At 32.5% G+C, this 25,423-nt stretch overlaps 1 protein-coding gene across 1 annotated transcript in view; it reads right to left on the bottom strand.

Moving 5' to 3' along the window:
- The window catches only part of LOC123714073 (lachesin-like), a 78,913-nt gene that overhangs the window by 36,552 nt on the left and 16,938 nt on the right, over positions 1 to 25,423 (bottom strand). Inside the window, exons 2-3 of the mRNA XM_045668167.1 lie at positions 6,633 to 6,715; positions 4,107 to 4,228 (exon numbers count right to left, since the gene is read on the bottom strand). Coding sequence (XP_045524123.1) covers positions 4,107 to 4,228; positions 6,633 to 6,711 — 201 coding nt within the window. The 5' untranslated portion in view covers positions 6,712 to 6,715. The remainder of the gene's footprint in view (positions 1 to 4,106; positions 4,229 to 6,632; positions 6,716 to 25,423) is intronic.

The following is a 25,423-nucleotide window of genomic DNA, read 5'->3' as shown; positions in this document are numbered from 1 at the left end:
ATCTGAAGTTTTTGACGAAGTATTGATGAAATAAAAAAGTGGAACCTTTTCATAAAAAAATAATAGACAATGCAACTCTTACGGCGTGTGAATTCTGTCGCTGTTAAACTTAACAAAACTACCCAGACTTTTGTAATTATACTATTTTTTGTGATAGTAAATGTGTATTTTATTTATATTTTATGACTCCTACATTTTTTTATTTATTTTATGTCACAGTTTTTTCTAAGTTATTTTCTTTTTGTTAATTTTATATGCACTTTAAGTTTAGTATTTTATTTTTCCTTACTATGGTTGCCCATCAAAGATAGCTTGTTAGCGATAAGGCCGCCTGTTTCCTCCTCAACAATTTATGTATTGGGATTGAGAGCGTTCATAAATAAATAATTAGGTAATGTACGCGTAAGTTACATCTCTGTGCAGCCATACACCAACTGTACAAATAAAAAAATCTTGCTCATTTATCCGCTAATAGTCCATGTAACGTCGTTAAATTTCAAAGTTATATTTATTACAATCACAATTAACATTAAACTATAATTTGAAATACGACGCTTGAAACGATGTACAATTAATATAATAACTTGTGCCTAATACTTACTTGCTTCGAAGTTTTTAATTGGTCACATTGTTTGTAGCAAAACTTAATGGTACTGTAGAGGTGAAACATGGAGGTTGCTGTAAGTAAAACGCTCAAGGAATGTACGTCTCCGCACTGTTTCCGCACATTTTTCATATGACATCTCGCTTTGTTGTGGTTGGAAAATAAATTAGTAACAATTTCATTGTTTGTGAAAATTATTTCCGACTGAAGCCAGTCCCGCTTCCGTGCACCAACGTTATTATTAACGTATTGTTCTGGAACGACGTGTGCCGTTACGACACTGTCTTTTGTACAATTTCTCCTATTTATTGTGTTTTCTTCTGTACATGTGCTGGAGATATTTTAAATTACCTAACTGTGCTAATTTTAAAGACATTTTCAGATATAGTTGCAGAAGTATAGTATTTTAGAAAGTAATTTTTATTAATTTTAGTATATCTGGACAAGAAATATTAAAATTGTTAAATACGTGCCTAAGTGTGAAATAGTGCCATTGTAAGATTAACTCCTGGAACTGTTCGGAGGACAGCCGTGTTTCCGTACCCAAACGCACTGATTTTGCTTTAGCTATGTTATAGGGATCTATTAGCACTCGGAGGCACGTACTTAAAAAAGCAACAGGCGTCTTGAACGACTGTCTGAACGACTGAACGACGTAAAAAGTTTCTGTGAAAATAATTTTTATTTGAAAAAGTTTTTATCTGGTTTCATTTAATTCAGAACGTAATGACCAACGACGACGTTGGCAGAAGCGTAATTACTGCTCACTTATCTTCCATTATCCAATTTGTACATGAGATCAACTTTAATTTCTAGGCATTATTTAATATTCAGCATTTACGATTATCAAGTTTCAGTTAAAAGTTGCAACGCAAAAGCGGTTTTTGCAAAATGAGTGCGAGTTCATTAGCTTTATATTTTAGTATGAAAACTAATGTCATCGCATGGACAAAGGCCGGCAAAGAACTCGCGGACCCTGCCACTGGCATGGAGTGTGACCATGGTCTCGCTTAACATCAGAGGATTAAAATAATAATCCTTTTAATGAATTGCAATGCATTTGAGCATGCTCTTTTTTTAAACTATATATGTATCTAGATATTGGTTAGGTATATCTTATAATCTTGTAATAATTTAATCAGACGTAGCTGTTATTCTCGCTTGACAATTTAATAAGAACTACGAGATTTTTATTTCAAGATCGTATGATTAACTGTCTAGTTCTTTTTTCAATAAGTTTTGGATTTTTTATTAGACAGGTAGGTATTACAGGATGAATCAGGCAAAAGTTGCTATGACGACGTTTTTTTTAAATATTACGGGTCTAATTATTGACTTATTAAGTGATTATCGTTTCATTCTTTGTGTGAGTGAAGATTAAAAAAAAGCATGCATTCGGTCTTAGAACTTAATAAGTTAAAAAAATTAAAGAGAATATGACATTACAAAATTTACACATACTTCAACGAAATTAGAACATAAAAATGAATTAGCGAGTAAATATATAACAGCTGACATGTATAGTATTTTTGGAAATAACAGGAATAAGTGTAAGCACTAACTTTGTATTAATAACATTTTTTTTATATAATATGGGGGCAAACGAGCCTACGGGACGCTGAAAAAGGACAGTCATCGCAGCCCATTGACTTTTTTTTTAGTGGGTGCGTTGACGGCCTTTAAGAGAGGAGTACACTCTAACTTTATATCCGAGTAGTTAACGACTGATGATGAATAAAGCCCTATGGTGAACTTATTTAAGCGTGGCTTGTAACTGTAATGAACGCCTCCGAGAACTGCTGTCATTGTAAGATAACAAAACAAAATTATGACTCTAATTAACCTTATTTGAGAATAAAAATTGGGTTATCATTCTTGAGATCCTTGCTCTTTGTAACATAATAAGCAAATATTATTCAGTTTTTAACAATACGACCGTTTCATTATGGCCGGAGATAAATTACTCTACATTAATAAGTTTATGACTCTTGTCTCAGTGAAAAAGCTCGTAATTAACGTGACACGAAATAAAGTTTAGCCTTTTACCTTTTATAAGCGAAATTATAATTTCAAATTCTTCTCGTCCATTACGTACAAATATTTGCGTAATTTTGTTTAAACTTCAGCATATTGTTTTATGGCCGAAGTTATAATGAATATATTAAACAAAACAATCTTTGTAATTTTCACTTTTTAATTATTTTATTATTAATCATTAATAGGTCACTCTTTACGAGTTACGAACATGAGTTTCGCTTTTCATTAAGTTAAACAAATATGATATACATTCTGCAAAAAAATCGTCAGAAATAGTATTTTTTAAATTATTACCGTTATGTTTTAAATTATACGAGACTTTATTATAATGACCCTCTAGACTAGTATTTCCCAACATGGGGATCTCGCCCCACAAGCAATTCTAGTTATGGGGGGAAATCTAATTTCACTTTTGCATTATGTGTTTTGAAAATTTACTTACATTTTCAATTTAAAAAGGCTAAAGTGGGGCACAAAAAAGCACAAAACAGTTTGGCAAATACAGCTCTAGACGTTCCTAGTATGTAATAAGAATCTACGCGGAAACATAACACCGCAGAATAAAAATAAAAATTTATTTATTTTATTTTACTTATCTTATAAATAATATTTTGGATTATTTATCTTACAAATAAATGATTTTATAAAAAGTAACAAGTTTAATCTCCAATGTTTCTTAAATTTAATTCAGGATCCAATTTGTACGTTTTCCAAAATTTCGTTATTAATGATAACAACGATATCAAACAACATACCAACACAACGTTTCATCCTAATTGCGTAGTTGAATCTGGTATCAGCCCGTAATTGGGATCAGAAGGATCTCTTTTGGTACTTTTTAGCTTTAAAGTCGACCATTAGCAAAAAATATTAGTATTGTATCTTTATATTAACATTGCTTTTTGACATCTTAGAATCGGTAATTCAAAATTATCGCCATATCACAAACAAGGAGAAATGTACAGACTAAATAGTACATCGAAAATACACAGAATAAATAGAACATCAGAATATTAAATCAATAAGACTATCAGTATTAAAATTAGGAAATAATCGACAACTATAAGAAAAACTATTATTTATTATTAATCGATTTTTGCCGCGGTGGCGTTCTACTATTGGTTTAATGGTGTTGGTCTTAAAAAGTACATATTTCAAACTATATATTACGTTTTGGCATTTACCTCGGTATTGGCCTAAAAATTGCATTGTGAATATTTATATATAGAGTAATAAATAAACAGTTTGATATTTCTGTTAACAACCAAATCATTATTGACGTTTAACACTCATTACATGGTTTCCTTTTATTTACTACGAAATTAAAATGTAACTCCACGATAGGATATTATTTTTAAAATATTTTAATAGTAATATATAAAGTAAACTGTTAAAAATGTATTTTCTTTTCAGTATAGAATAACACTCAGGGAAAGTTTCGGTAAATAAATAAAAATACACTTACCCGGTAATGTGATAGGTGATTGACAACACACGTGAAGTGCACATCCCGACCCTGTGTGACAGTGTGATTTTCCAATGCCTGTAGAAATTCCGGTTCAACCTCAGCTTGAATTGGCATTTCACCTAAAATTAAAATAAATTGACATGGCTGGACCGTTATTGTATTTGACTTGCTAATTTGAAATGGAATGTTTTTTTCATTGAAATATAATTACCAACTACACTTAAAAGTTAAAAAGTCCTATTCAAGTATCCAAAGAAATATAGAAAATATAATTGTTTTTGCAAAAACTAAATCAAGCTCACTAGTCTTATAACATATCAGTCTATAACTGTTTGCCAATTCCATAACACTTGTACAATCATCTGGATACAATCTCCTTTTAACTTTCCAATATTAAAGTCTAGGTTTAACAACTTTTGTCGGCACTTAAGTAAGATAAACGTCTGCGTATTTCGTTAGACATTAATGAATATTTAATAACTTGAGGCTTTAAAGATTTTAACAAACATATTTACCGACAATCGGATACTGAATAGTTGTTTTCACGCTGGCCAAATCGTTCACCAATTATTATTTTCGTATTATGAAAATCAGTCATACTTTTCATTTACGAAACAAAAGACAAATGAGTAAAAATATGTCATCTTGAAATATAATTATAACATAATTTGTTAATTACAAAATTAAAAATGAAATTATGTTAATTTTTAATATTATGATAGGTATCGGTAGATGGCATTAAAACATGTTTAGCACAATCAATCTCAAACGCAACTTGCTACTAGATGGCGCTATAAATAATTTAAACAATATATTAATTATAAACATAGTTTTACATAATTGTCATAAAAACATACGTATATATTCTTGCGTCCTTATGTTGAAGATATCAATTTGATTCAAAATACGAATATTCTTTATTAACACATCTCTAGAAGATTATTACATCTGGTGTCATACAAAAAACTATATAATATTAATTAAATATGTGAATGTGGAATATTAGAAATCGTACAGCTATTGCATTAAATATTGGAAGTCAAATGGTAAGCATAGATTTTCTATGCGACGTTGAATTATTAAACGCGCTGAACCGAAATATCCAGTTGAAAAAGATTTTCCAACAAATTAATATTCAATTTCGTTGAGAAAAGAGTCTTAACTTGTCGATGTCGTGAATTGTAAAATGATTAGCGGAATATTTGCTTCAAGTGTTTAAGGAGTCTCGTTGCTTGCTTTAAAGAATTTGACCCTGTGATACAGGAGAACGTTTTGCTATGTATTTTGTGTTCAATTTATTTTAAAATATAATATTATATATAATGCGCAGATTTTACGAGTTCTACTAGTCATTTACCAAAACTTTATTTTATAAAACAGACGGCGAACGGGCAGGTGGCATCTGTTGTTAAGTGACACCACCGCCCATGGGAGATCACTGCCACCTCGCAAGTGCGGTGCCGGCCTTTTAAGAATAAGTATGTGTGGAAGATGTGGTAACCCTTTTAAGTAAAAAAATACCTGTGTCAGGGTTCCCAGCTCTTCCATAGCATATATATATAATATATATTTTAATGACATCTTTTATTTTTATTTTAACTGTTTTCAACACGCGTGAGTGAATGATTAAGTGTATGGGTGCAAGTGAATTAGTGAATGCGTGAGTGATGAATGAAATGTGTTTAAACTACGTATTAGGTCTCAGAAGCATCTCAAAAACTGCGTAAGGTGTGTTCATAAGCCAGTTAAGCAGCCTATTTAATTTATTATACATCTAGTCTGCTTACATATTGCGTCTGGAGAAGTTAGTCACTTACGGTCTGACTGATAACAACATCCCTATTTCTTTTTAAAAACAGCCCACTATCATACGTGAGCGCTCTGTGTGGTTTTAAAATTACACTTCGGACATACAGCTTAATAACTGAATGTAATTGGCTGAGATGATAAAGCTCTTCCGATGGGAATCTGTATGGCCGGAACAGCATTACCTTTAAAAGAGTCCTATGTCTTCGCTCTAATTTTAAAAAAAAAAGTTTTACTGGCCGCTCCCCATATGTTTATACAATATGTTAGAACGCACTGAGAAGTATTAAATTTGATGTTACGCTACGCAAAATTTTAAAAATGTTTGTCAATTTTCTTATTCTACCAGTCATGGACTCTATATGGTTATACCATGATAGTCGCTCGTCTATATGAATGCCTAAATATTTGTTAGAGCTAACTTTTGTAATTGAAGGACACAAGCAGTTACTGTCTCTTTGCATATCGCAGTTATGTATTTTAATTTAAAAAAAAATTAATTGGTGAAATCTGATATATATGTAGTTGGTTTTCTTTTTATGAGAGACAAAAGGTAATCAAGCCACTTAGCAATAGTTGTCAGTCCAACTTCCGTTGATTTTTTTACTTCAGTCCAGTTAAGGCCCGTGAAAAGTACAGCTGTATCATCCGCATAGGAAAGTATTTGCCAGTAATCAAGTTTTAGATTGTTTTTTCATTAATATATATTAAAATTACCAGTAACAAAAACGCTGAGGAATGTGGCCAGCCAGCAGGCCGCTTTCGTCGAAGATGAGTACATGTGGTCTTCAAGCATCAACCTGAAACAATTAAATGTATTATTTTTCTAAACTCTTCTTTTATTCTTAATTTATTGTGTGTATGGGAATTTATTATTCCTAAAACATCCTATATTTTATGCCTCACACCGTGGGGAAAGGCATGCCGGTTTCTTCACGATATTTTCCTTCCAATCCAAAGTCCATTGGTGGACTGGTCGAGCGAACCAACGACCTTAGAGATAAGTGTTGCACGCTGAAACTATTACTACAACACTCTCTCTAAACATTAATTATTTCTTCTTTAACGAGCATTTAAGACGGCAGAGTTACCATGGCTACGAAATAGGCTATCTCGCTCTTACACTTATATCACGAATATTAATGACAATATTTATAATAATGTTGTATATTTTGCTCTTGATGACGTTTAAGTTTTTTTTAATGTTGCTGTTTTTATATTTATGTTTTTGCTTTTGTGTTTTCCTTTAATACATTAAAATTGTGAATTATGTAATTTCTATGTTATAATATAATTTGTGTGTGTACTTAATATGTCGTATTTTTAAGCATGCGTGCATTTAAGGGCTTACATAAATACAAATAATGGAAACCATAGTCGTGCGTAGATACGTGGACACTTTGGAATAGTCTATCGTATAATTCGAAAGCCTAGGCTGGAATAATTCAAGACTCAGGCTATACACAACGCCAATAAACACCAATATTGGTAACCTGGTAACATGGCAACAATAACAATGAACTCATAATCCTCGTTTAATAAGGCTATAAAGGCATTTAATTTTTTTTTTAGTTAACGTAAATAAAAACTAAATTAATTTGATCTCATGTCGAAATAAATTTACTAAGTCATCTTTCACGGAATTTTGTCTTTGTTTTTTTATTAAAATTGAATTTTAGAAGAACGAATATAAAACTAAGTTCATTGAAATGAAATTTTAAAGGTTATTCTCAAGAACATCATTGGCAAAATAATAATGAGTGTTGATTTAAATAACAACTCGCGAGGAATATGTTGCAAACAGTGATGTCCTGCACTCATATCTATAAATGTATTTGTGTGTACTGAAGCGTGTTGAAATTCGTGATTCAGTGACATTTAATGTCTGATAGTGTTCTAAGGATATCTATTTTATGAAGAGTTTGCGAGGGGAATTGAAAATGTCGGAGTAAAGATTACAGATTAAGATCATAGTAGTTATATATTTATAAAGGTGTATATTATGGAATATTATGTGCGAGCAGTGTTGGCCTAGTGCCTTTAGTGTGCGACTCTCATCTCTGAGGTCGTAGATTCGATCCCCGGCTGTGCACCAATGGACTTTCTTTATATGTGCGCATTAAAGATTCGCTCGAACGGTGAAGGAAACCGGCTTGCCTTAGAGCCAAAAAGTCAAGGCATGTGTCAAGCACAGAAGGCTGTTGAAGGCCTATTAGATTAACAGGTGATCATGAAACAGATACAGAAATCTGAGGCCCAGTCCTAAAAAGGTTGTAGCGCCATTGATTAATTAATTAATTGTGAATATGCTTAAACGCAATGTTGTTTGGTAGCGTGGAATGCGTGGAAGCGTGACTCTGTAGCTCCTATGAGGTGGACTGACGAAATCAAGAATGCGTTAAAAACTTTACATGAAATCTGTGATGACAGGTGCAGATTGGTTAGATAGTGGAATACAGTGTGAACTTATATATTAAACACTAAAAATATCTTAAATTAAATATTCATTGTCTGCTTTGAGAATCTTGTTAGCGGTAGTTGATTTAGTTCTTAGGGTAGGAAATTAAACACTTCAATGATGACTTAATTCACTATAATTTACTTCACTGATTTTACGTGAACTGTATGACTTCAAACTTGTACAAAGAAAAGGCCCGTGCGCATGTGTCACAACCTCTTTTATAATCACAACTCCCTCCTCCGACTCGACCATCCCACTTCGGGAAGATGGTCGAGTCAATTCGTAACAACTAGTAAACAACCGAACGAGTCAAATGAATGCGCACTTGTAGCAAGATTCATAAGACTATGTTTAATAAAAATGTTTAGAATTTAATTAAATTAATATTAGAAGCTAACAATTTGATACTTGAAGAAAAACACTTTTTGAACGGATTAAAGCTATGTATTATTATTAAAAACTTCACAACCGTGACCACGCACGCTGAAAAGCACGCGAAACGTCGGAAAATAATTAAAATTTAGAATTATGTAAATAATTATAAGTTATTAAAGTGTTTTTCTTAATGTGTAAAAGATATTTTAACAAAAGACAATACAATCTGTTACTTGGTTTTTGAAGACATAAACGGGTAGTTTTTTCTAATGGAAGTTTGGTGTGCCTTTGCAAACAAATATTTATATTTGCTTTTGAATTAAGTATAATGTCTTGTGCAGCGCGTCTGATATGTTCCTGATTAAGAATAAAATTGTGGAGGCTGATACGTGTGTCATAAACATTAGCCAACTCACACGCACATCGTTATTAACTTAAGGAACATTCAGATGGTACGATTATCGAAAGAATATAAAAAAGTTTCGTCGTCTAAACATTCACACCTCTCGCTCTTCCGTATATAATTTATAATACAACACAACTTTGGCGAAAATTGCCTCGCAATGGAAAATTTATTGTGTCCGTGTGAACAGAATTTCAAAACCAATAATCGTATTTTGAGGTTTTGGGCCAGTTGCTACCATGAGTGCAGTGCATGAAGGCGATTTAATTATATATTTTCTTCTAAGACAAGAATTTATCAAACGGAAACGAATGTGGATTCCGCAAACACTCGTAACTTCTATACAGTTCAGTGAACTAAATAGTATCGCAGCGCCAAATTTAAAGGATTTTTTATCATTTATATTATATTTTTGTCATTTTTACATATATAATATACAATACTTAAGGCCCATTTATATGGAGAGTGTTTCTCGTCTCGACTGTACGTTATCGAAAGAATATAAAAAAGTTTCTGTCTCTAAACATTCAGACCTCTCGATCTCCACTTTGGCGAGAATTGACTCGCAATGGAAAGTTTATTGTGTTAAAATTTTAGACTCCGTTATGGATATAATCGATTTAACATCAAAGCCAATCCAAACTAAGAAAACTAAGCCCAAAAAGTTGGACATCGATTCAGCCATCAATAAATTAGATGCAATCGATAAAAGGTCTAGATGAATGTTTATACTAGTGGAGTTTCTCGTAAATAAGTATCTTCTTACTAAAATGTCGATGTGTAAACGACGCCGGAACCGCCTAGCGATAAATCTTTGCCGATTCTCGTTAACATAACCGTAGGTGAGAATTTAGTTCTTGCCTGTATGTTTACATTTTGATACGATAATGCTATGGCCCTTACTTTAAACAATGTTAATTTGTTCTGGGATTGTACGCCTCAATAAAGACTCATTATTATATTATGATTATTAATTGGATTAAAAAACAACTGTAATGATCTAAAGCGTCTCTGTGTGTGCGTGTTTGAGTATGTATGTAAAGAACATGCTCATTCTTTCATTGTTAATAGTTCACATGTTAATAGTTAACATATTAAACGTCTATTTATTTATAATTTGAAGCTGTTAATTACCGCGAGAGGTTACTTATCGGAAATTATTCTTGAAATATATACAAATATTTAATCACACAGAGGAAACAATATTAGAGAGAGAGAGACGAAAGAGTACTTCAAATAAAACAAAAACGAAAGATTTAGTTTGATATGAATCCTGAAGAAATATTTGTATTTAATGTATTAAATTATAAATAAATTGGATTACACTCTTGGGCCGTGGTGTTCAAGTGCACAGACGCTAATTAAATATTAAGGTTGGCGCATCATAGATAGTAAATAGGCAAAACCACTGGTGCTTTCTCAACGAATAAGTATCGCAATACAGCGAGGAAATGCTCCCAGCGTTAAAGGCACACTGCCATAGGGACCAAACTTTTTAAACTTTATTTTTATCAATTATTAATTATTATTGTGTAAGTTAAGAACATTGTAAATACTCTTCATAAAATTCTAATAAAAATAAATTTTGGCGAAAGAATTGTTGTTTTGAAATATCCGAAATATTTCTTAGTGCTACATAAAATAAGAGTACGTAAATCTAAGCTATTATGAAGCAATTATGGACAAAGGCAGACAGTTATTCCGACTTGGACGGCAACCCGTCTTAATTATTCTGCAATAATCATCAACCTCCAAAACGCAGATTCAAGTTTCTTCAAATAAGTTGTAAATTTAAATTGGAATAGAATCAATTTAGGGGATTTGTGCTCTTTCGTTGGTTTTGGTATTTATTGTTAAAGCGTTGACTAATGAATTCATTTTAGGCCGTTTTTCATATGTTTTAAATTCCGGCTATACGCCACTGATATGGTTAAATTTGGCATGTCATGAAATGTATTTTTTTAAGTTAACAGGGTTTTTAAAATCATTTCAAATTATTCATAAGTAAAGTTTGGCTTTGAAATTGTAATTCGATATTCAACATTTTAATAACACGCCATGTTTATGCACGATGGAGTCAACCTTACAACGTTTTACGTACCATGTTCATCCGAAAACAAATGACATGAAAATATGACGTACCTTTTTAGATGCACGGTTAAAAAAATATCTTATGGAATATAAGATATAGATATGACTTATTCCACATCATCATCACCAAAGAGGACAGAGGGTGTAGGACGAGAGAAAAAGCCGGCCAAAAAGCTCTCGATACTCTTTTAAAATAGCAAACCATCATACAAAATGGTAAACAACACTTATTGTAAAACAAATATCGCAAATTTTAGCATATCAAGTAGATAATCGTTAATTTTATAGTAAGAATTTTTACACAGCTTTTCTTTAATACATTTCTTAAATTTATTAAAAGGCAGAGACAAAAGAGCTTCTGAGACTTTATTAAAAAAGAATTTCTAACTTTAGATTGAAATTGAAAATTGATTATTTACATTACAGTTTTTAAAGGAATTTTCATGCAATCAAATATCTTTTATGCCAAAACTATTAAAACAAGGGAATTTTATATTCTTTAACTAGGATATTCAGTTACGTTTACACAATTCAAAATAGTTATAAAATAATCAAAAATAATCGACACTGTATAATTTTTGAAGTTATTTTAATATACGACGTTGTTGCAAACTTAGAATTACGTTGTATGACATTTTACTAAGATCACAATTTGTTCTTGGAAATTTCGCGTTAACACGTATGATTCTCCCGTGTCTAAATTTATTACCAGGCTCGTGTTAATTTCGGTATTTGTCAACTCTTAATAAAATTAGCTGTAAATGTGTAATTATAGACATTCCCATTTAGGACACATTCCCCGTGGAAATACAAATTGTTCCCATCAAGGAATAAATATCTTGCGGCAACCCTGGGGAACTAATTGCAGCCCTATCCGTATTGATAGCACACTAACAAAGTAGGATCAATGTAAATTATCTATCCCTGATCCGCAAACGCGATTACCGTATATCACTGGTGTATGTTAATTTATGCATTAACTATTTATGTAATGGGATTGATTCAATTAAATCAAAATTTATGTGAAATTAATTTGTCCAGCTGAAGGGTTACGGTCCTAGGGTGAGATTCAGAGAGTCAGCGTTGTTCGACTCAAATGTCAAATGGGATTTTGACGTCTCCCTACGTCATTTCGTGCAAAGTTAAAGTTTTAGACTGAGTTTTTTAAACGGAGATGGCAAGATTCTGAATTTTATTATTATAGACCCCTAATAAATCGTAAACTGTAAGTACCAGGTTATATTCTAGTTGAGTACAATTATGATATAAAGTACAATTATAACGTTATGTAATAAATTTTTCTGTGACTATATTATCCTTACATACATATTATTAAATTTTCCTAGGTACGTCTGCCTGGAAGGTTTGGGTATTTTATAATGGATTCATCTGTATACTGTACATCATAATTTTGTATAGTCATCAAATGTTAACTTTCATATATCTCCAACCAGTTTCTGCTGCTGTTTTTTACTGAAATATGATAATTGTTGACAAAGAGGTCGCAATAAATCTACGAAAATGCACGATAGAATACAAAAAAAAACATGTCTATACTTATGTAAATGCGTTAGACGTTATACTTCTTTGCGTAACAAGAAAAATCATTTTAAATTTTTTGCATTCGCCTTATTCTACGTTTGTAGAAAAAACTACACTATCAATAGAAAAAGGTATTTAATACATTGGTTAGGTTTATTAGGTTTAATTATTTCTATATAATTAAATAAATTCTATTTTTAAATATTGACTTTGCTAACTTGTAAAAATTGACACACATAATTTTTCCCTAACGCGCCAAAAGAGGTTTAACTTCCAAAATTGTGTTTGTCTGTTGTGCGTACCCATAGTCGAATAATTACTAAGCTGGCCTGGTAGATAGTACCGGTGACACTAGAGCTGGTGCTGTCTTCGCTTAACATATAAGTATCACAATACAGCGACTTAATGGTACATTGCCACAGGGACCAAACTTTTCAAATTTATTTTAATTTTCTATTTGGCTATTTCATTTTTATTATTACTATGTAGATTAAGGATATTGTAAATACTTTATATTTATGTGTTAGAAATAGGTTATACATTATAGAGAAAAATAATAATAATAAATATATTATAAATGAATATTATTTAATATATTTAATATTTTTCATTCTATATATTATTATTATTCTTTGTCATTTAATAGCTTAAATATAATAAAGTGTGTAAATAGACATTGCCGTCCAAATTTACATAAGCGGCCTTGAATCTAAAGAACACGCTACCAGAATAAATTTGAATCATTATTTCAAAAATCCACTATCCGAACTAAATTAATTTCAAAGCGATAAAGAGCTAACGATGGTTATTAAATTTTGTTCAAGAGACAGGTTTCTACTTCTTCGCTACAATACTCAATAAATTGTAACAAAGCCAACCTTAATAAATCCCTTTCGAACCAGATTCTGTTGTTGCTATAAATTATGAAATAAATTCGACAAAGACACATTGGTTTTGTATGATATTTTAATGCCCTTTAAGGCTTTTAGGGACGGGTTTGTGGCTGCACACATACCCATTCGGCAAATAAAATCAACCTTAGCAACGAGTAGACATTGAGCGCTCGGCGTTGCGTTTGACGCGCGTTGGTGGCACGCATACACCGCGCTTTGCAGGCGCTCGACGTCCTGCATACTGTTTACATCTGGCTCAGTTCAGCAGCTCACCTATCATCAAATTCCTGAACAAATTTCACTCCATCTCCTCTCAATTACGTTTTCTCAAAACTTTATTTTTATAACTGAGATTTTCTATATCCCAAATAGTTGGTCGCTTTTGCATTTAATCGGTAAAGTTATCTGTATCAAAATTATCGTTCTTCATTTTCCTCAACTACGTCGTGGGTGTTCTAGACGAAAGCACGCGCTTTCACCAGGGAAGGCGAGGGCCTTTACGTCCTTCACTCACTCCAGTGAGCTTCCGTCATGCCCGTCAGGCGATTGACCACCCCGCGACGGCCCAATCCGAGGTTCGAGTCTGACAGGAGACGCTCTAGCGATAGCCGCGGGAAAAACGCCAATTCAGGCCGACCTGAGCTGTAAAGGCCCTTAAGGCCAACAGCGAGATGCGACTTCAAAAATAAAAATGAAAGCGCGCATTTGAATCATTTAATTTTTGATTACTATGTAGGTTAAAATGTTGTAAATTCTGTATTAAATTAACATAAAACTAAACTTGGACGATTATTCGTTGTAATATATGAACTGACATATCGCTTTAGCTGAACCCAACTATTTCAGTGATGACAAGGTGTCTCGCAACATAATATTTCATTGGTCACAATTTTCTGTCACCAACAGCTTTACAATTGATAAATATTTCTCTTAGTATTGTCTTTTGTTAAAATAGCTTTTACACATTAAGAAAAACAGTTTTTGAACGGATTAAAGCAGACTCACGGATTAGAGCACATTGCAGACATAAGACATAGACGACACACAAAATCAGCAGTCTGTGAACACACACTAGATAGGCCTTATCTTATACATACGCTTTGACCAACCGAAAGTACTTGCGAAAGAAAAAAGATTCTTCCCAAGATTGGTACGCGAAGCCATTGAAATAAAAAAAAAACACCCCAATTTCAATAGAGAAGACGGCCTAAAATAAAAACACCTGGGATCCAATAATATCCAAATTAAAACCCCAAGACAAACAATCCGCGAAAATAGAGGACACCGTGAGTCATTTCTGCAAAAACCCGTCATCTTTTAGTCGATACCAACTTCGGGGCAATAAATACAGATAAAGCAACTTTCTCTGCAGCTGTGATACTTTTGACATTCAACACCTTGTCCGGTGTCTTCAGTCACCGTGACCACGCACGCTGAAAAGCACGCGAAACGTCGGTAAAAAATTAAAAATTTAGAATTATGTAAATAATTATAAGTTTTAATAATAATACATATCTTTAATCCGTCCAAAAAGTGTTTTTCTTAAATATTTCTCTACTTACATTGAATTAACAAATCTGTTATTCTGAAAGAACCTACATTATGGGCTTCTAAAGCAAGTTGTATCACTAAAGGTTTCCTTTGTGGTTATACTATAATTAAGAAAACACTTTTTAAACGGATTGAAGCTATATATTATTATTATAAACTTATAATTATGTATTATACATAGCTTCAATCCGTTTAAAAAGTGTTTTATTAATGTGTAAAAGCCATGTTAACAAAAGACAATACTATATACTATAATTGCTGCCCTGCATGTATCACGGAATAATTGTAGGGACTAGCGATAGATGAATTTTGTCACCACCTATTTGTCATGGGCCAAGTTTTTATTATTATAATTTTTTTATATTAAGTCGATTCGGTCTAAACCGACTTCTTCATCACCTACAAGCAATTGTGGTACGAATGATAATATTTAGATTCGCTCGATTAAGCTCTGGGCGCTTTTGTTAAATATGTTATATAAACAAAATAAATCATATAAAAATGCTCTTTCCGGTGAAGGATGCTTTGTAAATATGTGTGTGAATAGTTTTCTTTCTCGTATTAGAGGGATGGCGAAAGAAATAATTCGTAACCGGCTTTTAAATTTTTAATGGTTTTGCGTTCGATAATATGTATAAGCGTGTCGCTGATCTGCTGTAGATATTGATATTGTTAAGGACTTCATAAATCATAATGGAATGGATTCGGAAACATTTGTCATTATGTAGTTAATTTCATTCCATTTTCATTGAGTGATATCCAAATCTGCTCGTTGTCTTTTTTTGTAAAAGGCGTTAATTATAATAGTGTGTAGTCCAATGCATAATATAATAATCATTAAACATTCGTCTTTTTTATGTTGGCCGTTTTTTCATTGAATTAAAATGAATTTTAAATAAAATAAGATTATAATGACTCTTTGTTATCATTTAAACTCATTAAAAAGGTTGGTAAAAATTTTATAAACAAATTTCGCGTTACACTTTTATATTATATGCGTGTGTATTAATAATATGTATGCTAATGGCACTACAAGCTTTTAGGTCTGGGTCTCAAATATTCTGTATTTGTTCCGTAATCATTTCAAGTAGGTGGCCTTCTGCGGATTTTTGGGTCTAAGGCATGTCGGTTTCCTCACGAGTGAGTGTTAAATGCGCACAGCCGGGTTCGAACCTAAGACCCCAGGATGAGTTGGAAATTGCAACCAGTAGCCAACTGATCTATAGTGTATAACAATTAGATCGATCAACTACAAATATCCGCACAATAAATAGGCTTGCAAATGTCATATCAATTTTTACAATATCATATAATAAGAACATTAACATAATGTCGCAGTTAAGTTATTTACAATTGGTGTCAAACTTATGGTTTTGAGGTGATTAAATAGTTTTATAGCCATGACGTAACAATTTTTTGAATACATCGTGGTGGAGCATGCAGGGACCCACAGTTGGAACCCTCGGTATATTTAGGCAAGTTTCTTTGAATATTTTGAACAATTTTGGATGGTTTTTTACAGTCATAACTGCTTCAAAGTTATATAAACTTGGTACTGTAAAAATACCGAGTTCGTAAAAAAATGGTCAACAGCTTACTAGGGGTCCAACGCTCATAATAGAATAAACTGTGATAATAAAAGCCTCTTATTCATACAATACGTACAATCAAATACATTTCTATCATGTGTTCATCATTCATTCCTTGATGTGTGACCTTTTTTGGCCAAAGGCTTCCTCAATGACAAATTCGTATTTTACTTTAAAGGTGAAACACGAATCAAATATTGACTTAAGTAATAATCACAATTTAATGTATGTATGATATATATATAATGATGTATGACAATTATGTTTAGTAAGTGTCAACTGTTTGGTTATAGCCCAGGGCTAGCACTTTCCTGGCACAGCGCATTAGCATTGAAATCCAACGAGAAAATGAAACTAGCACTTTGTGTCAAAGTAAATTATGTTATTAATTTTTCAGATCTAGTGTGAATCTTTATTAATTATTATCTATAGGTTTTGTTAATACAAATATGAAGAAGAAAAAAGGAGAGAAATATATGAGTTTTTGTTCTGTAAAAAAGGCGAGATTTTGTGTTATATAGGCCAGCACTCTGTTACTTTAGGTTTTTTTTTTAATAGAACTGATGAATAACGGGGAGGAGGTTCGTCTAATGTTACCGATACCCATGGACACTCTGAATGAACTCTGAATGACACACTGCGTGTCAGAGGTCTCGCGAGTGCGCTGCCGGCCTTTTAAAAATAGGTACATACTTTTCTTGAAGGACCCTAAGTCTGAAATACTGCAGTGGGCAGCCGGTTCCACATAATGGTGGTGAGCGGCAGTAACTTAAATAACGCTCAGTTGTGGAACGGTGGACGTTGAGGTATCACCTAGGAATAGAATTTCGTATTCAACCTCGACGTCCGATGATGAAAGTCCGATTCATTATATATTTTTCATTATACGTCAATTAATCAATTCATTATTAAATATAATAATCGATACAAAATAGGCATACAAATGTCATTATAATAAGATATGTATAGTTGTTGTCAAAAAATATAGCCTAAACACTCTACCATAAAGGTACTAGGTAATGCCTTGACGAGATACGACCCACACAAATTACACCCAAATCAAAACCGACATGCGCTTCTAAGATTAGATTTACGGTATAATTGAAATTTTAAATTGCCAAAATCAATAAAAAATCATTCTATACATTTACTGCGATTTTTGTTTTCGCGTAGTTCGTATAGACAAAACTTGATTGCATCATTCACTAGGAATCATAAATCATATTTCAAGTCTGCGAGCGAAAATAAAGAAAATCAATACACGAAACTACTATGGTACTATCGCTTCTACCTCACAATTCTAAATTTCCATTACAGAAGCGACCAGCTTAGGGGCTTATAATACATTCACAAGTTGCTGTTGAACGGAAATCGGCTTTCAATGTTACTTTATCGCTTTCAATTCTATTACACTTTATTTGCAATGGTATTGTTTTAGAAGCTTTAAGAATGGATCACAATTTAAATATTGAATGAGATAAACTTTTGGTTTCATTATTTATTTACAAAAACCTTTCCAAGTAACGCTTGACTAACATACGAATGACAATCATTAAAGATTCTTTTAACATTCGCATAATATTTTCTGCTTTCTTGGGCCAATTTTGTTCGAAAGAAGAAGGTTTTCTTCTTTAAGTATGTACAATTAAAATAAAGAATCGTGTGTGTATTAATGTACACGCGTTAGATTTAAATTTGTAAAAAATGAGGCGCGCGAGGTCACAAAAAAACCGACACCCTGAAGTTAGCTATAGTCAACATTTTAGAATTTTTGTTTAAATAAACTTTATTTAACTAGATAATGCGTTATAATAAAATTTTAAATACTTTTTTCTATTGTTAGTGTCGTTTTTTCTACAAACGTAGAATAAGGCGAAATATAAAATGTATTTAAAAAAATATCTTGTTAAGCCAAAGAAGTGTACATAAATAAGTACAAACATATGTTTTTTATTGGTATTATCTATACTAATATTATAAAGAAGAAACATTGTATTTTGTATGTACATGTATTGTATTTGTAAAGTTCGTGCCTTATGACCAAGTGCAGAATCCTGCTGGAAGTCCACGGTATATTTAAAAAGTGTATAGGTTCATAACATGATCCAATACTGTATCTTGATACACTTTATTATATATATATTTGAGACTTTCCACGACAAAGGTCGGTATCTTTGCGTAGTATCTTCGAAGTATGCCTGAATGTGTGAGTTTGTTAATGGGTGTGTGTGCGCATGTATTTGAGAGTGTGGTTGAGTTATATGCGTGCGCTGTGTTACAACAGCCTATACCTAAGAAATTAAGGTTATAGTTGTCAACACAGCTATTTGAATTGCTACATCATATTTTTAATTTTCGTCTGATAACAGTTTCAGCTCTCAATAAATAATTCATCAGACATCGGTCCATTAGTTACAAGGGTTACAAATTCCTTTTTATAATATTAGTATAGAATAAACTAAACAAAATTACAGCACGAACATAATTTTATTATGTCTCTCGATGAAAATTTGGAATAACAAAACAATTGAGTAAAATACAAATTAGATTTTCTCTTACTGCGTGTCATTTTATACTTAGAGTTTACAATTTTAAATTTCGAATTTTAAAACAAATGAAGGTTCCAATTTGTTATTTTCCCGTTTAAAATCAGTTGCAAAAACACAGCTTATCTCCCCAATACAAGCGTCCACACACGTTGAAAGGGGCTTGTCACTTCTTATCCAAGCAGAGCATTAGCGACTGACAGTTCATTCATCTTGTTTGTTATTCGGTTAATTAAACCTACCCAACAGAGGTGTTGTAATTTTCTTGTTGATTTGTTCATTTGCGATATATTGCTGAATACAAGCTTTGTTAAATAATAACTGATTGAGTGTAAGAGTGTAAATAAACAACTATGTGTTTACAATATATAATATAAACTAACACTTAAACGTGTTACGCGTCGTTTAATAAAAGTTCGTGCGTACTTGAAACTTTTTTGTAAATGAATTATTACTAAGCCCCAATAGATGATATGTTATTGTATGTTACACGTATCCGTAGACGTGTATGTAGATATTGATGTCTTCTATAAAACTGTTGTACATTAATTTACTTCACGTCAATAGTAAGTAGTAGTAGGAGTTTTTATTTATATTTCACACCTTGAGTTACATTATCAAAGTTTTCATACAAATCCATAACATTTTTTGAAACCTATAACCTATGTTCATCAGCAATAATGTAGGATTCTAATGGCGAAAGGAACTTAGAAATTGCTCCAATAGCTATGGAGTGTATTCGTTGCAAACATACAATTAAAAAACCATCTTTATAATATTAGTGCAAACAATTCCGAAATACTAGGTAGTTCTCACATACGCCACAAGTAAACTGACACTGTAAGTATACATTTACCTGATTCCCTGATTAAAGAAAGAAATGCTATAGCATTTTAAAGTATATAATACTGAACAGTAACAACTAAAGAGGTCTTCAATGACGTCACACAGTTGACCGAGAAATATACCGAAAAATTTTCTATTGCTCCACAATAAATGAGAAACTGATCGTGGTTAGTAACACACAAGCGAAAGACTCATCGTTCTCAAAACTGTACATTATTATAAGAGAGGCCTTGGACAGAACCAGATCCGCTCCAGATGCTTCCTTGCTGACCACTGCGCTCAGACATGAGCTGCCGATTGAAGAGACAGAGAGACACGATAAATGTAATTGGTAAGGCTCCTGAATACAAAGTATTCAATATACTATGTATATTTAAACACATGAGCCTGTGATACATGTTTTTTTTTTTTGTTATCAATATTATTATCTAATTTAACCGTACAAAGCTGTGCAAACCATACCGTAACAAACAATTTCTAGTAAAATCAATATTATCCCATAGGATATGTTATATAGATATGTTGCATATACGATTATTTGGCCTGCACCTAAGACCCGTTGTCTACAAAAGGCCAAACAGACAGAATATTATCGCTTTATAGGATTATTTGGCCTGCACCTAAGACCCGTTGTCTACAAAAGGCCAAACAGACAGAATAGTATCGCTTTATAGGGTGGTTATTGGACTCTATTTGTAAGATTCCGGGGCGGACATTATACAGGAAGTCTCAGATACATTTCAATGTCCGTCCGCCCTTCAGGCGATCGAGCACTTACTTTCACGAGAAATCCCCATTGCCGGTCAAGCTACATTCGCCAAAACAACCATAGCCGAGCTGCTAAGACCCTTCAGGCCCACATCGTGATTCCATTCCTGATCTCCGCTAATCACTCATGAATAAATCCCCGCTTAATCCTCGAATTAAATAGAAAAATGTCAACTTATGTCTATAAAAACCGAGATTAAGCACTGCTCACTGATTAAGTGTCTAACGGTTTAAACCGAATGATAATTAATTGTAGGATCCGCAGTCTAAACCTCACATTAAATACTAATTACGAACGCTAAATTGCATATTTGATTATTCTAGAAACAGGAGAATTAAATTCGTAGGTAGGTAGGTAGAACTGTTCATGTTATATGCTGATGAAAGTTTATAAGTTAATCATGCCCTTATTAAATCAAGAAATAAGAATCGTAATCCTCCATTGGTAAGCAAAGGTTTTATATACTTCTTAGTATCTAAAAATATGGTAAATTTAATATGTATAATGTATGTTGTTAGTAGTGTGATAAATATTCTCGAAACGTTTGTTGTTTCTCGTATATGACATTGTAAAGCTTCGCTTATAAGACCACGTAGGAAATCACAAATCAAAAGCTTAGGGTTTCTAAACGTCGTATAAGCCTCACACACTAACATACGGTCAGTAATCAAACGTCTTGATTAAACAGATATCAAACTAATCAGACGTTAATGACCGTTGTAAGTGTAAAATACAATTAAAATTACACATAAGATTTCATATTAATTAAAATATTGTCTCGATTATAACTTAAATAATAACAAACATTTATTTTTGAGCAATGACACAGGTCAGTATAACATTTACTTTACAAAAAATACTCACCATATACATACTAAATACATAGGTTTTTGAGTTATGAGTATGCTAATTCTGAGATCGAGGGAGAACGGACAAGAAGAACTGGCAAGAAACCTTCCCCCGTCTTCTTATTGCTAAATTTTTGAAAACATCCTACTCCACATGACATGAAATGAAACACTTGTACAACACACAATTTATCTCATCTCGTTTCATAATATTTGATTTACGAATGGCATTCTATTATAAGGTACTTTGATGCGATTATTTAGTATAGTATATAGTAACTGTATATGATATAAAACATATTGAATAAACTAAAAATAACTGGTTTGAAGGAGCGAAAATGTTCATCAAGACTACTTACTTTAATATTGAGCATTCTGATAAACGAGCTAGTATTGTCTTTTGTTAACAGAGCTTTTACACATTAAGAAAACACTTTTTAAACGGATTACGGCTATGTATTGTTATTATATACTTGTATTTAATTGTTATTGTACCAATGTATTAGTGTGACGAGTGTTGGCAAGCTATTATAAATAAATAATTAATCACAGATTTTCAAGCTTTAATCGGACAGTATTCTCTCCTGTATGTTTTATGTAGACTAGACAACAATGCCTGAAGAAATACAACATATTTCTATCAAAATAGAAATTGGTACTCAAAAACAGCTTTAAAACAACATGAAATACATCAGTATTAAATTTCAGCGATAAATAACAAATTCCGGGAAAACAAATCGATTTCCAGCGTCCGTCGTCTTGTTGGCGTTTATTTGAATTTTGCTTTCCGTTACTTGTATCCAATCTACTCGATACCACATATAGCTTTATATATTTACAGTAGAAGATTACACCAGCTATCGCCTCAGCAAAAATAATTATGTTTCGTACAGGTTTCAATTGACTAGTACGCTATTGGCATCGATCAGCACAGGTCTTGGTACTTCAGATTTGCGTATTAGTTTTATTTATTTATTAACTTCGTTGTATTACAATATAAAAATTGAACATAATTAAATTAAAAGGAGGACAAACTGACGGCCTTATCGCTTTCGAGTGATGACTAGTTATTACGACAAAACTAAACAGGAACAGAAAACAAACTAAACTAAAAAAAATTGAAATATTAGTGAAATTATATTGTTGCATTTATCGCAGAATATTGTGTTGCGTTGCAATTCTATTTTCCAATCTATTATACCGTTATTCATGGCAAATGAAGACGATATTTATTTATGGTAAAAAATAATACCAGTGTGCAGTTGTGTTGGCCTAGGGGCTTCAGCGTGCGACTCTCATCCCTGAGGTCGTAGGTTCGATCCCCGGCTGTGCAATTGATTTTCTTTCTATGTGCGCATTTAGCACTAGCTCGAACGGTGAAGGAAAACAACGTGAGGAAACCGGCTTGCCTTAGACCTAAAAAAAGTCGATGGCGTGCGTCAGGCACAGAAGGTTGATCACCTAACTGCTTATTAGATAACAAATGATCATGAAACAGATACAGAAATCTGAGGCTCGGACCTAAAAATGTTGTAGCATAATTGTTTTTTTTTTAAAAACGAGTACCACACTACATATAACAAAGTGCTAAACTTCCTGCTTTCAACAGTAGCCTGGCTACGCACTCCCGAACCTTATGGCATTGAGAAAGTCCAGCGGTATCATTTAACATCAGGTGAGCTGCCCGTTTGACACCTCTTCTATAAAAAAAATTTTCAAACGGATTTTTAAAGAGTATCGTCCCATATCGAAGATATCGGCTGAAAGCCTCAGGACTACCGGAAAGTTGTATGTATGCTTTTCATAAATACTCCAAAACTTAATTAATTATTATTTAGTCACAGATTAAAACGAATCCATGGTCAATATCGTGGTAAAGTAAAACAAAAGACAAATGGCGCGTTTCGTTTCATTGTGATTGGTCAGTTGAACGAACGGTCACACGAATTGTCATGATGTTACGTAGGTTCGTCCGCACGTTTTCGTCTTTAGTTTTAAGCCCTCTGAATACTTTTTGTTAATACGTTTACATTTTCTCTACGACAAATAATACATCGTTATAATATCTGTTTTATTTAGATTACTGGTCGTTATCGTATATTTGAATTACACTAGAACTACTACGTCCCGGATGACGACTTGCAAATATACCCTTTGTTTCGTTACTTTGTGACCACAATTTCCTTTGATTTTCCATTGTTATAATATTGATTTAGTTTTGTAAATAGAAAGAAATTGAAAAATGTATACTTGTTGGTACTTTGATAATTCGATCGGGGCTTATCGTGATCCTTACTGGACATAAGGTGAGCATAACAAAGTAGGGATGATGTGTACCACGGGGCAGTGTGATTTATATATTACTAGCTGACCCGGCAAACGTCGTTATTTCCAGAAAACATTTTTTTGGTTCAATAAAAATAACCTTCTACTATGCTTAAAAATAGGGGTTGATCGTGAGCGGTGACATTGTATGTATGTATTTTTGTATGCTGTTTCATAATAAAATAAAAACAAGATTTTTTTTGGGGTGGACACCCCTTATTACTTAGGGGTTTGAAAGATAGATAGTAGCCGATTCTCAGATTTATTGAATATGCATAAAAAACTCTTAAGCATCGGTCGAGCCGTTTCGGATGAGTATGGGAACAAATATTGTAACACGAGAATTTTATAATAAGGCATCTAGTTACTGAAATTTTTCGCCTACGTAAGTTTTATTATTGTTTTAAGAAGAACAGAACAGGAACTCCATATTATACGCCGTGTTAGCAACCAATCTACGGGGACAGTAGTAGTAGTATCATGTGATAAATGATACTAAATTATATGATAACGTATAATTTTCTAGGTCCCTAGGTTAGAAACATCTAATAGTCATAAAGAATGACTCACCTTGTTTTGTACATTTGTTAGTTATTGTTACAATAAGCCCAAGTCCAGCTGTAGCTTTTGAATAAATGTATTAATATAATAAATGTAATAAATGTATTTGAATTCAGTCTAACTATATCGTCGAATAGGATAAGTAAGCTTTCATTTGATATGTCCTAGAAATAATAGCATAGTTGTTTTTTAATTTACTTTTATGACTTTCTTCCCCGGGGCAAGCGATATCATGTTTTCCTAGTAAGGGAAGGGAGTAAATATTTTGCTACCCTCCGTAACACTTATTTTTAATTTAATAAAGCTTTTAAATTCCTTCTATTAAGATTATGTCTTAACCATAGAGGCTAAATTTAATCATGAATACTAGGACGATAATTTACAATCTTATTACAGTCTTGTTCTTGTGGGACCTGAGTAAATCCCCTACATTTGTAAACGCTTCGGTAACTGACCACGCTGCTTTGTCAGCGGTCAGCGTTAATCTAGATAAGCATAGAGATTGTAAACATGAGTGTCAATGGCTGTGATCAAAAGGATCTTGTATATGGTTTCTCTAGCATATACAAATAACAATTAGTCTCTCAGATTTCTTTATTTAATATTTTTTTTTATATCTTAAAAGCGAAAGAGTTATTCTTTAAGAAATATAGTATGTTATGTATAACTGTAAAGTCATAGTTCATGTAACACTTTGAGCTGTGTGTT

This window comes from Pieris brassicae, chromosome 9 (genome assembly GCF_905147105.1).
Source record: "Pieris brassicae chromosome 9, ilPieBrab1.1, whole genome shotgun sequence".
Lineage (NCBI taxonomy): Eukaryota > Metazoa > Arthropoda > Insecta > Lepidoptera > Pieridae > Pieris > Pieris brassicae.
Note: the sequence above shows the minus strand (reverse complement) of the source record. Positions and strands in the feature narration are given on the sequence as shown.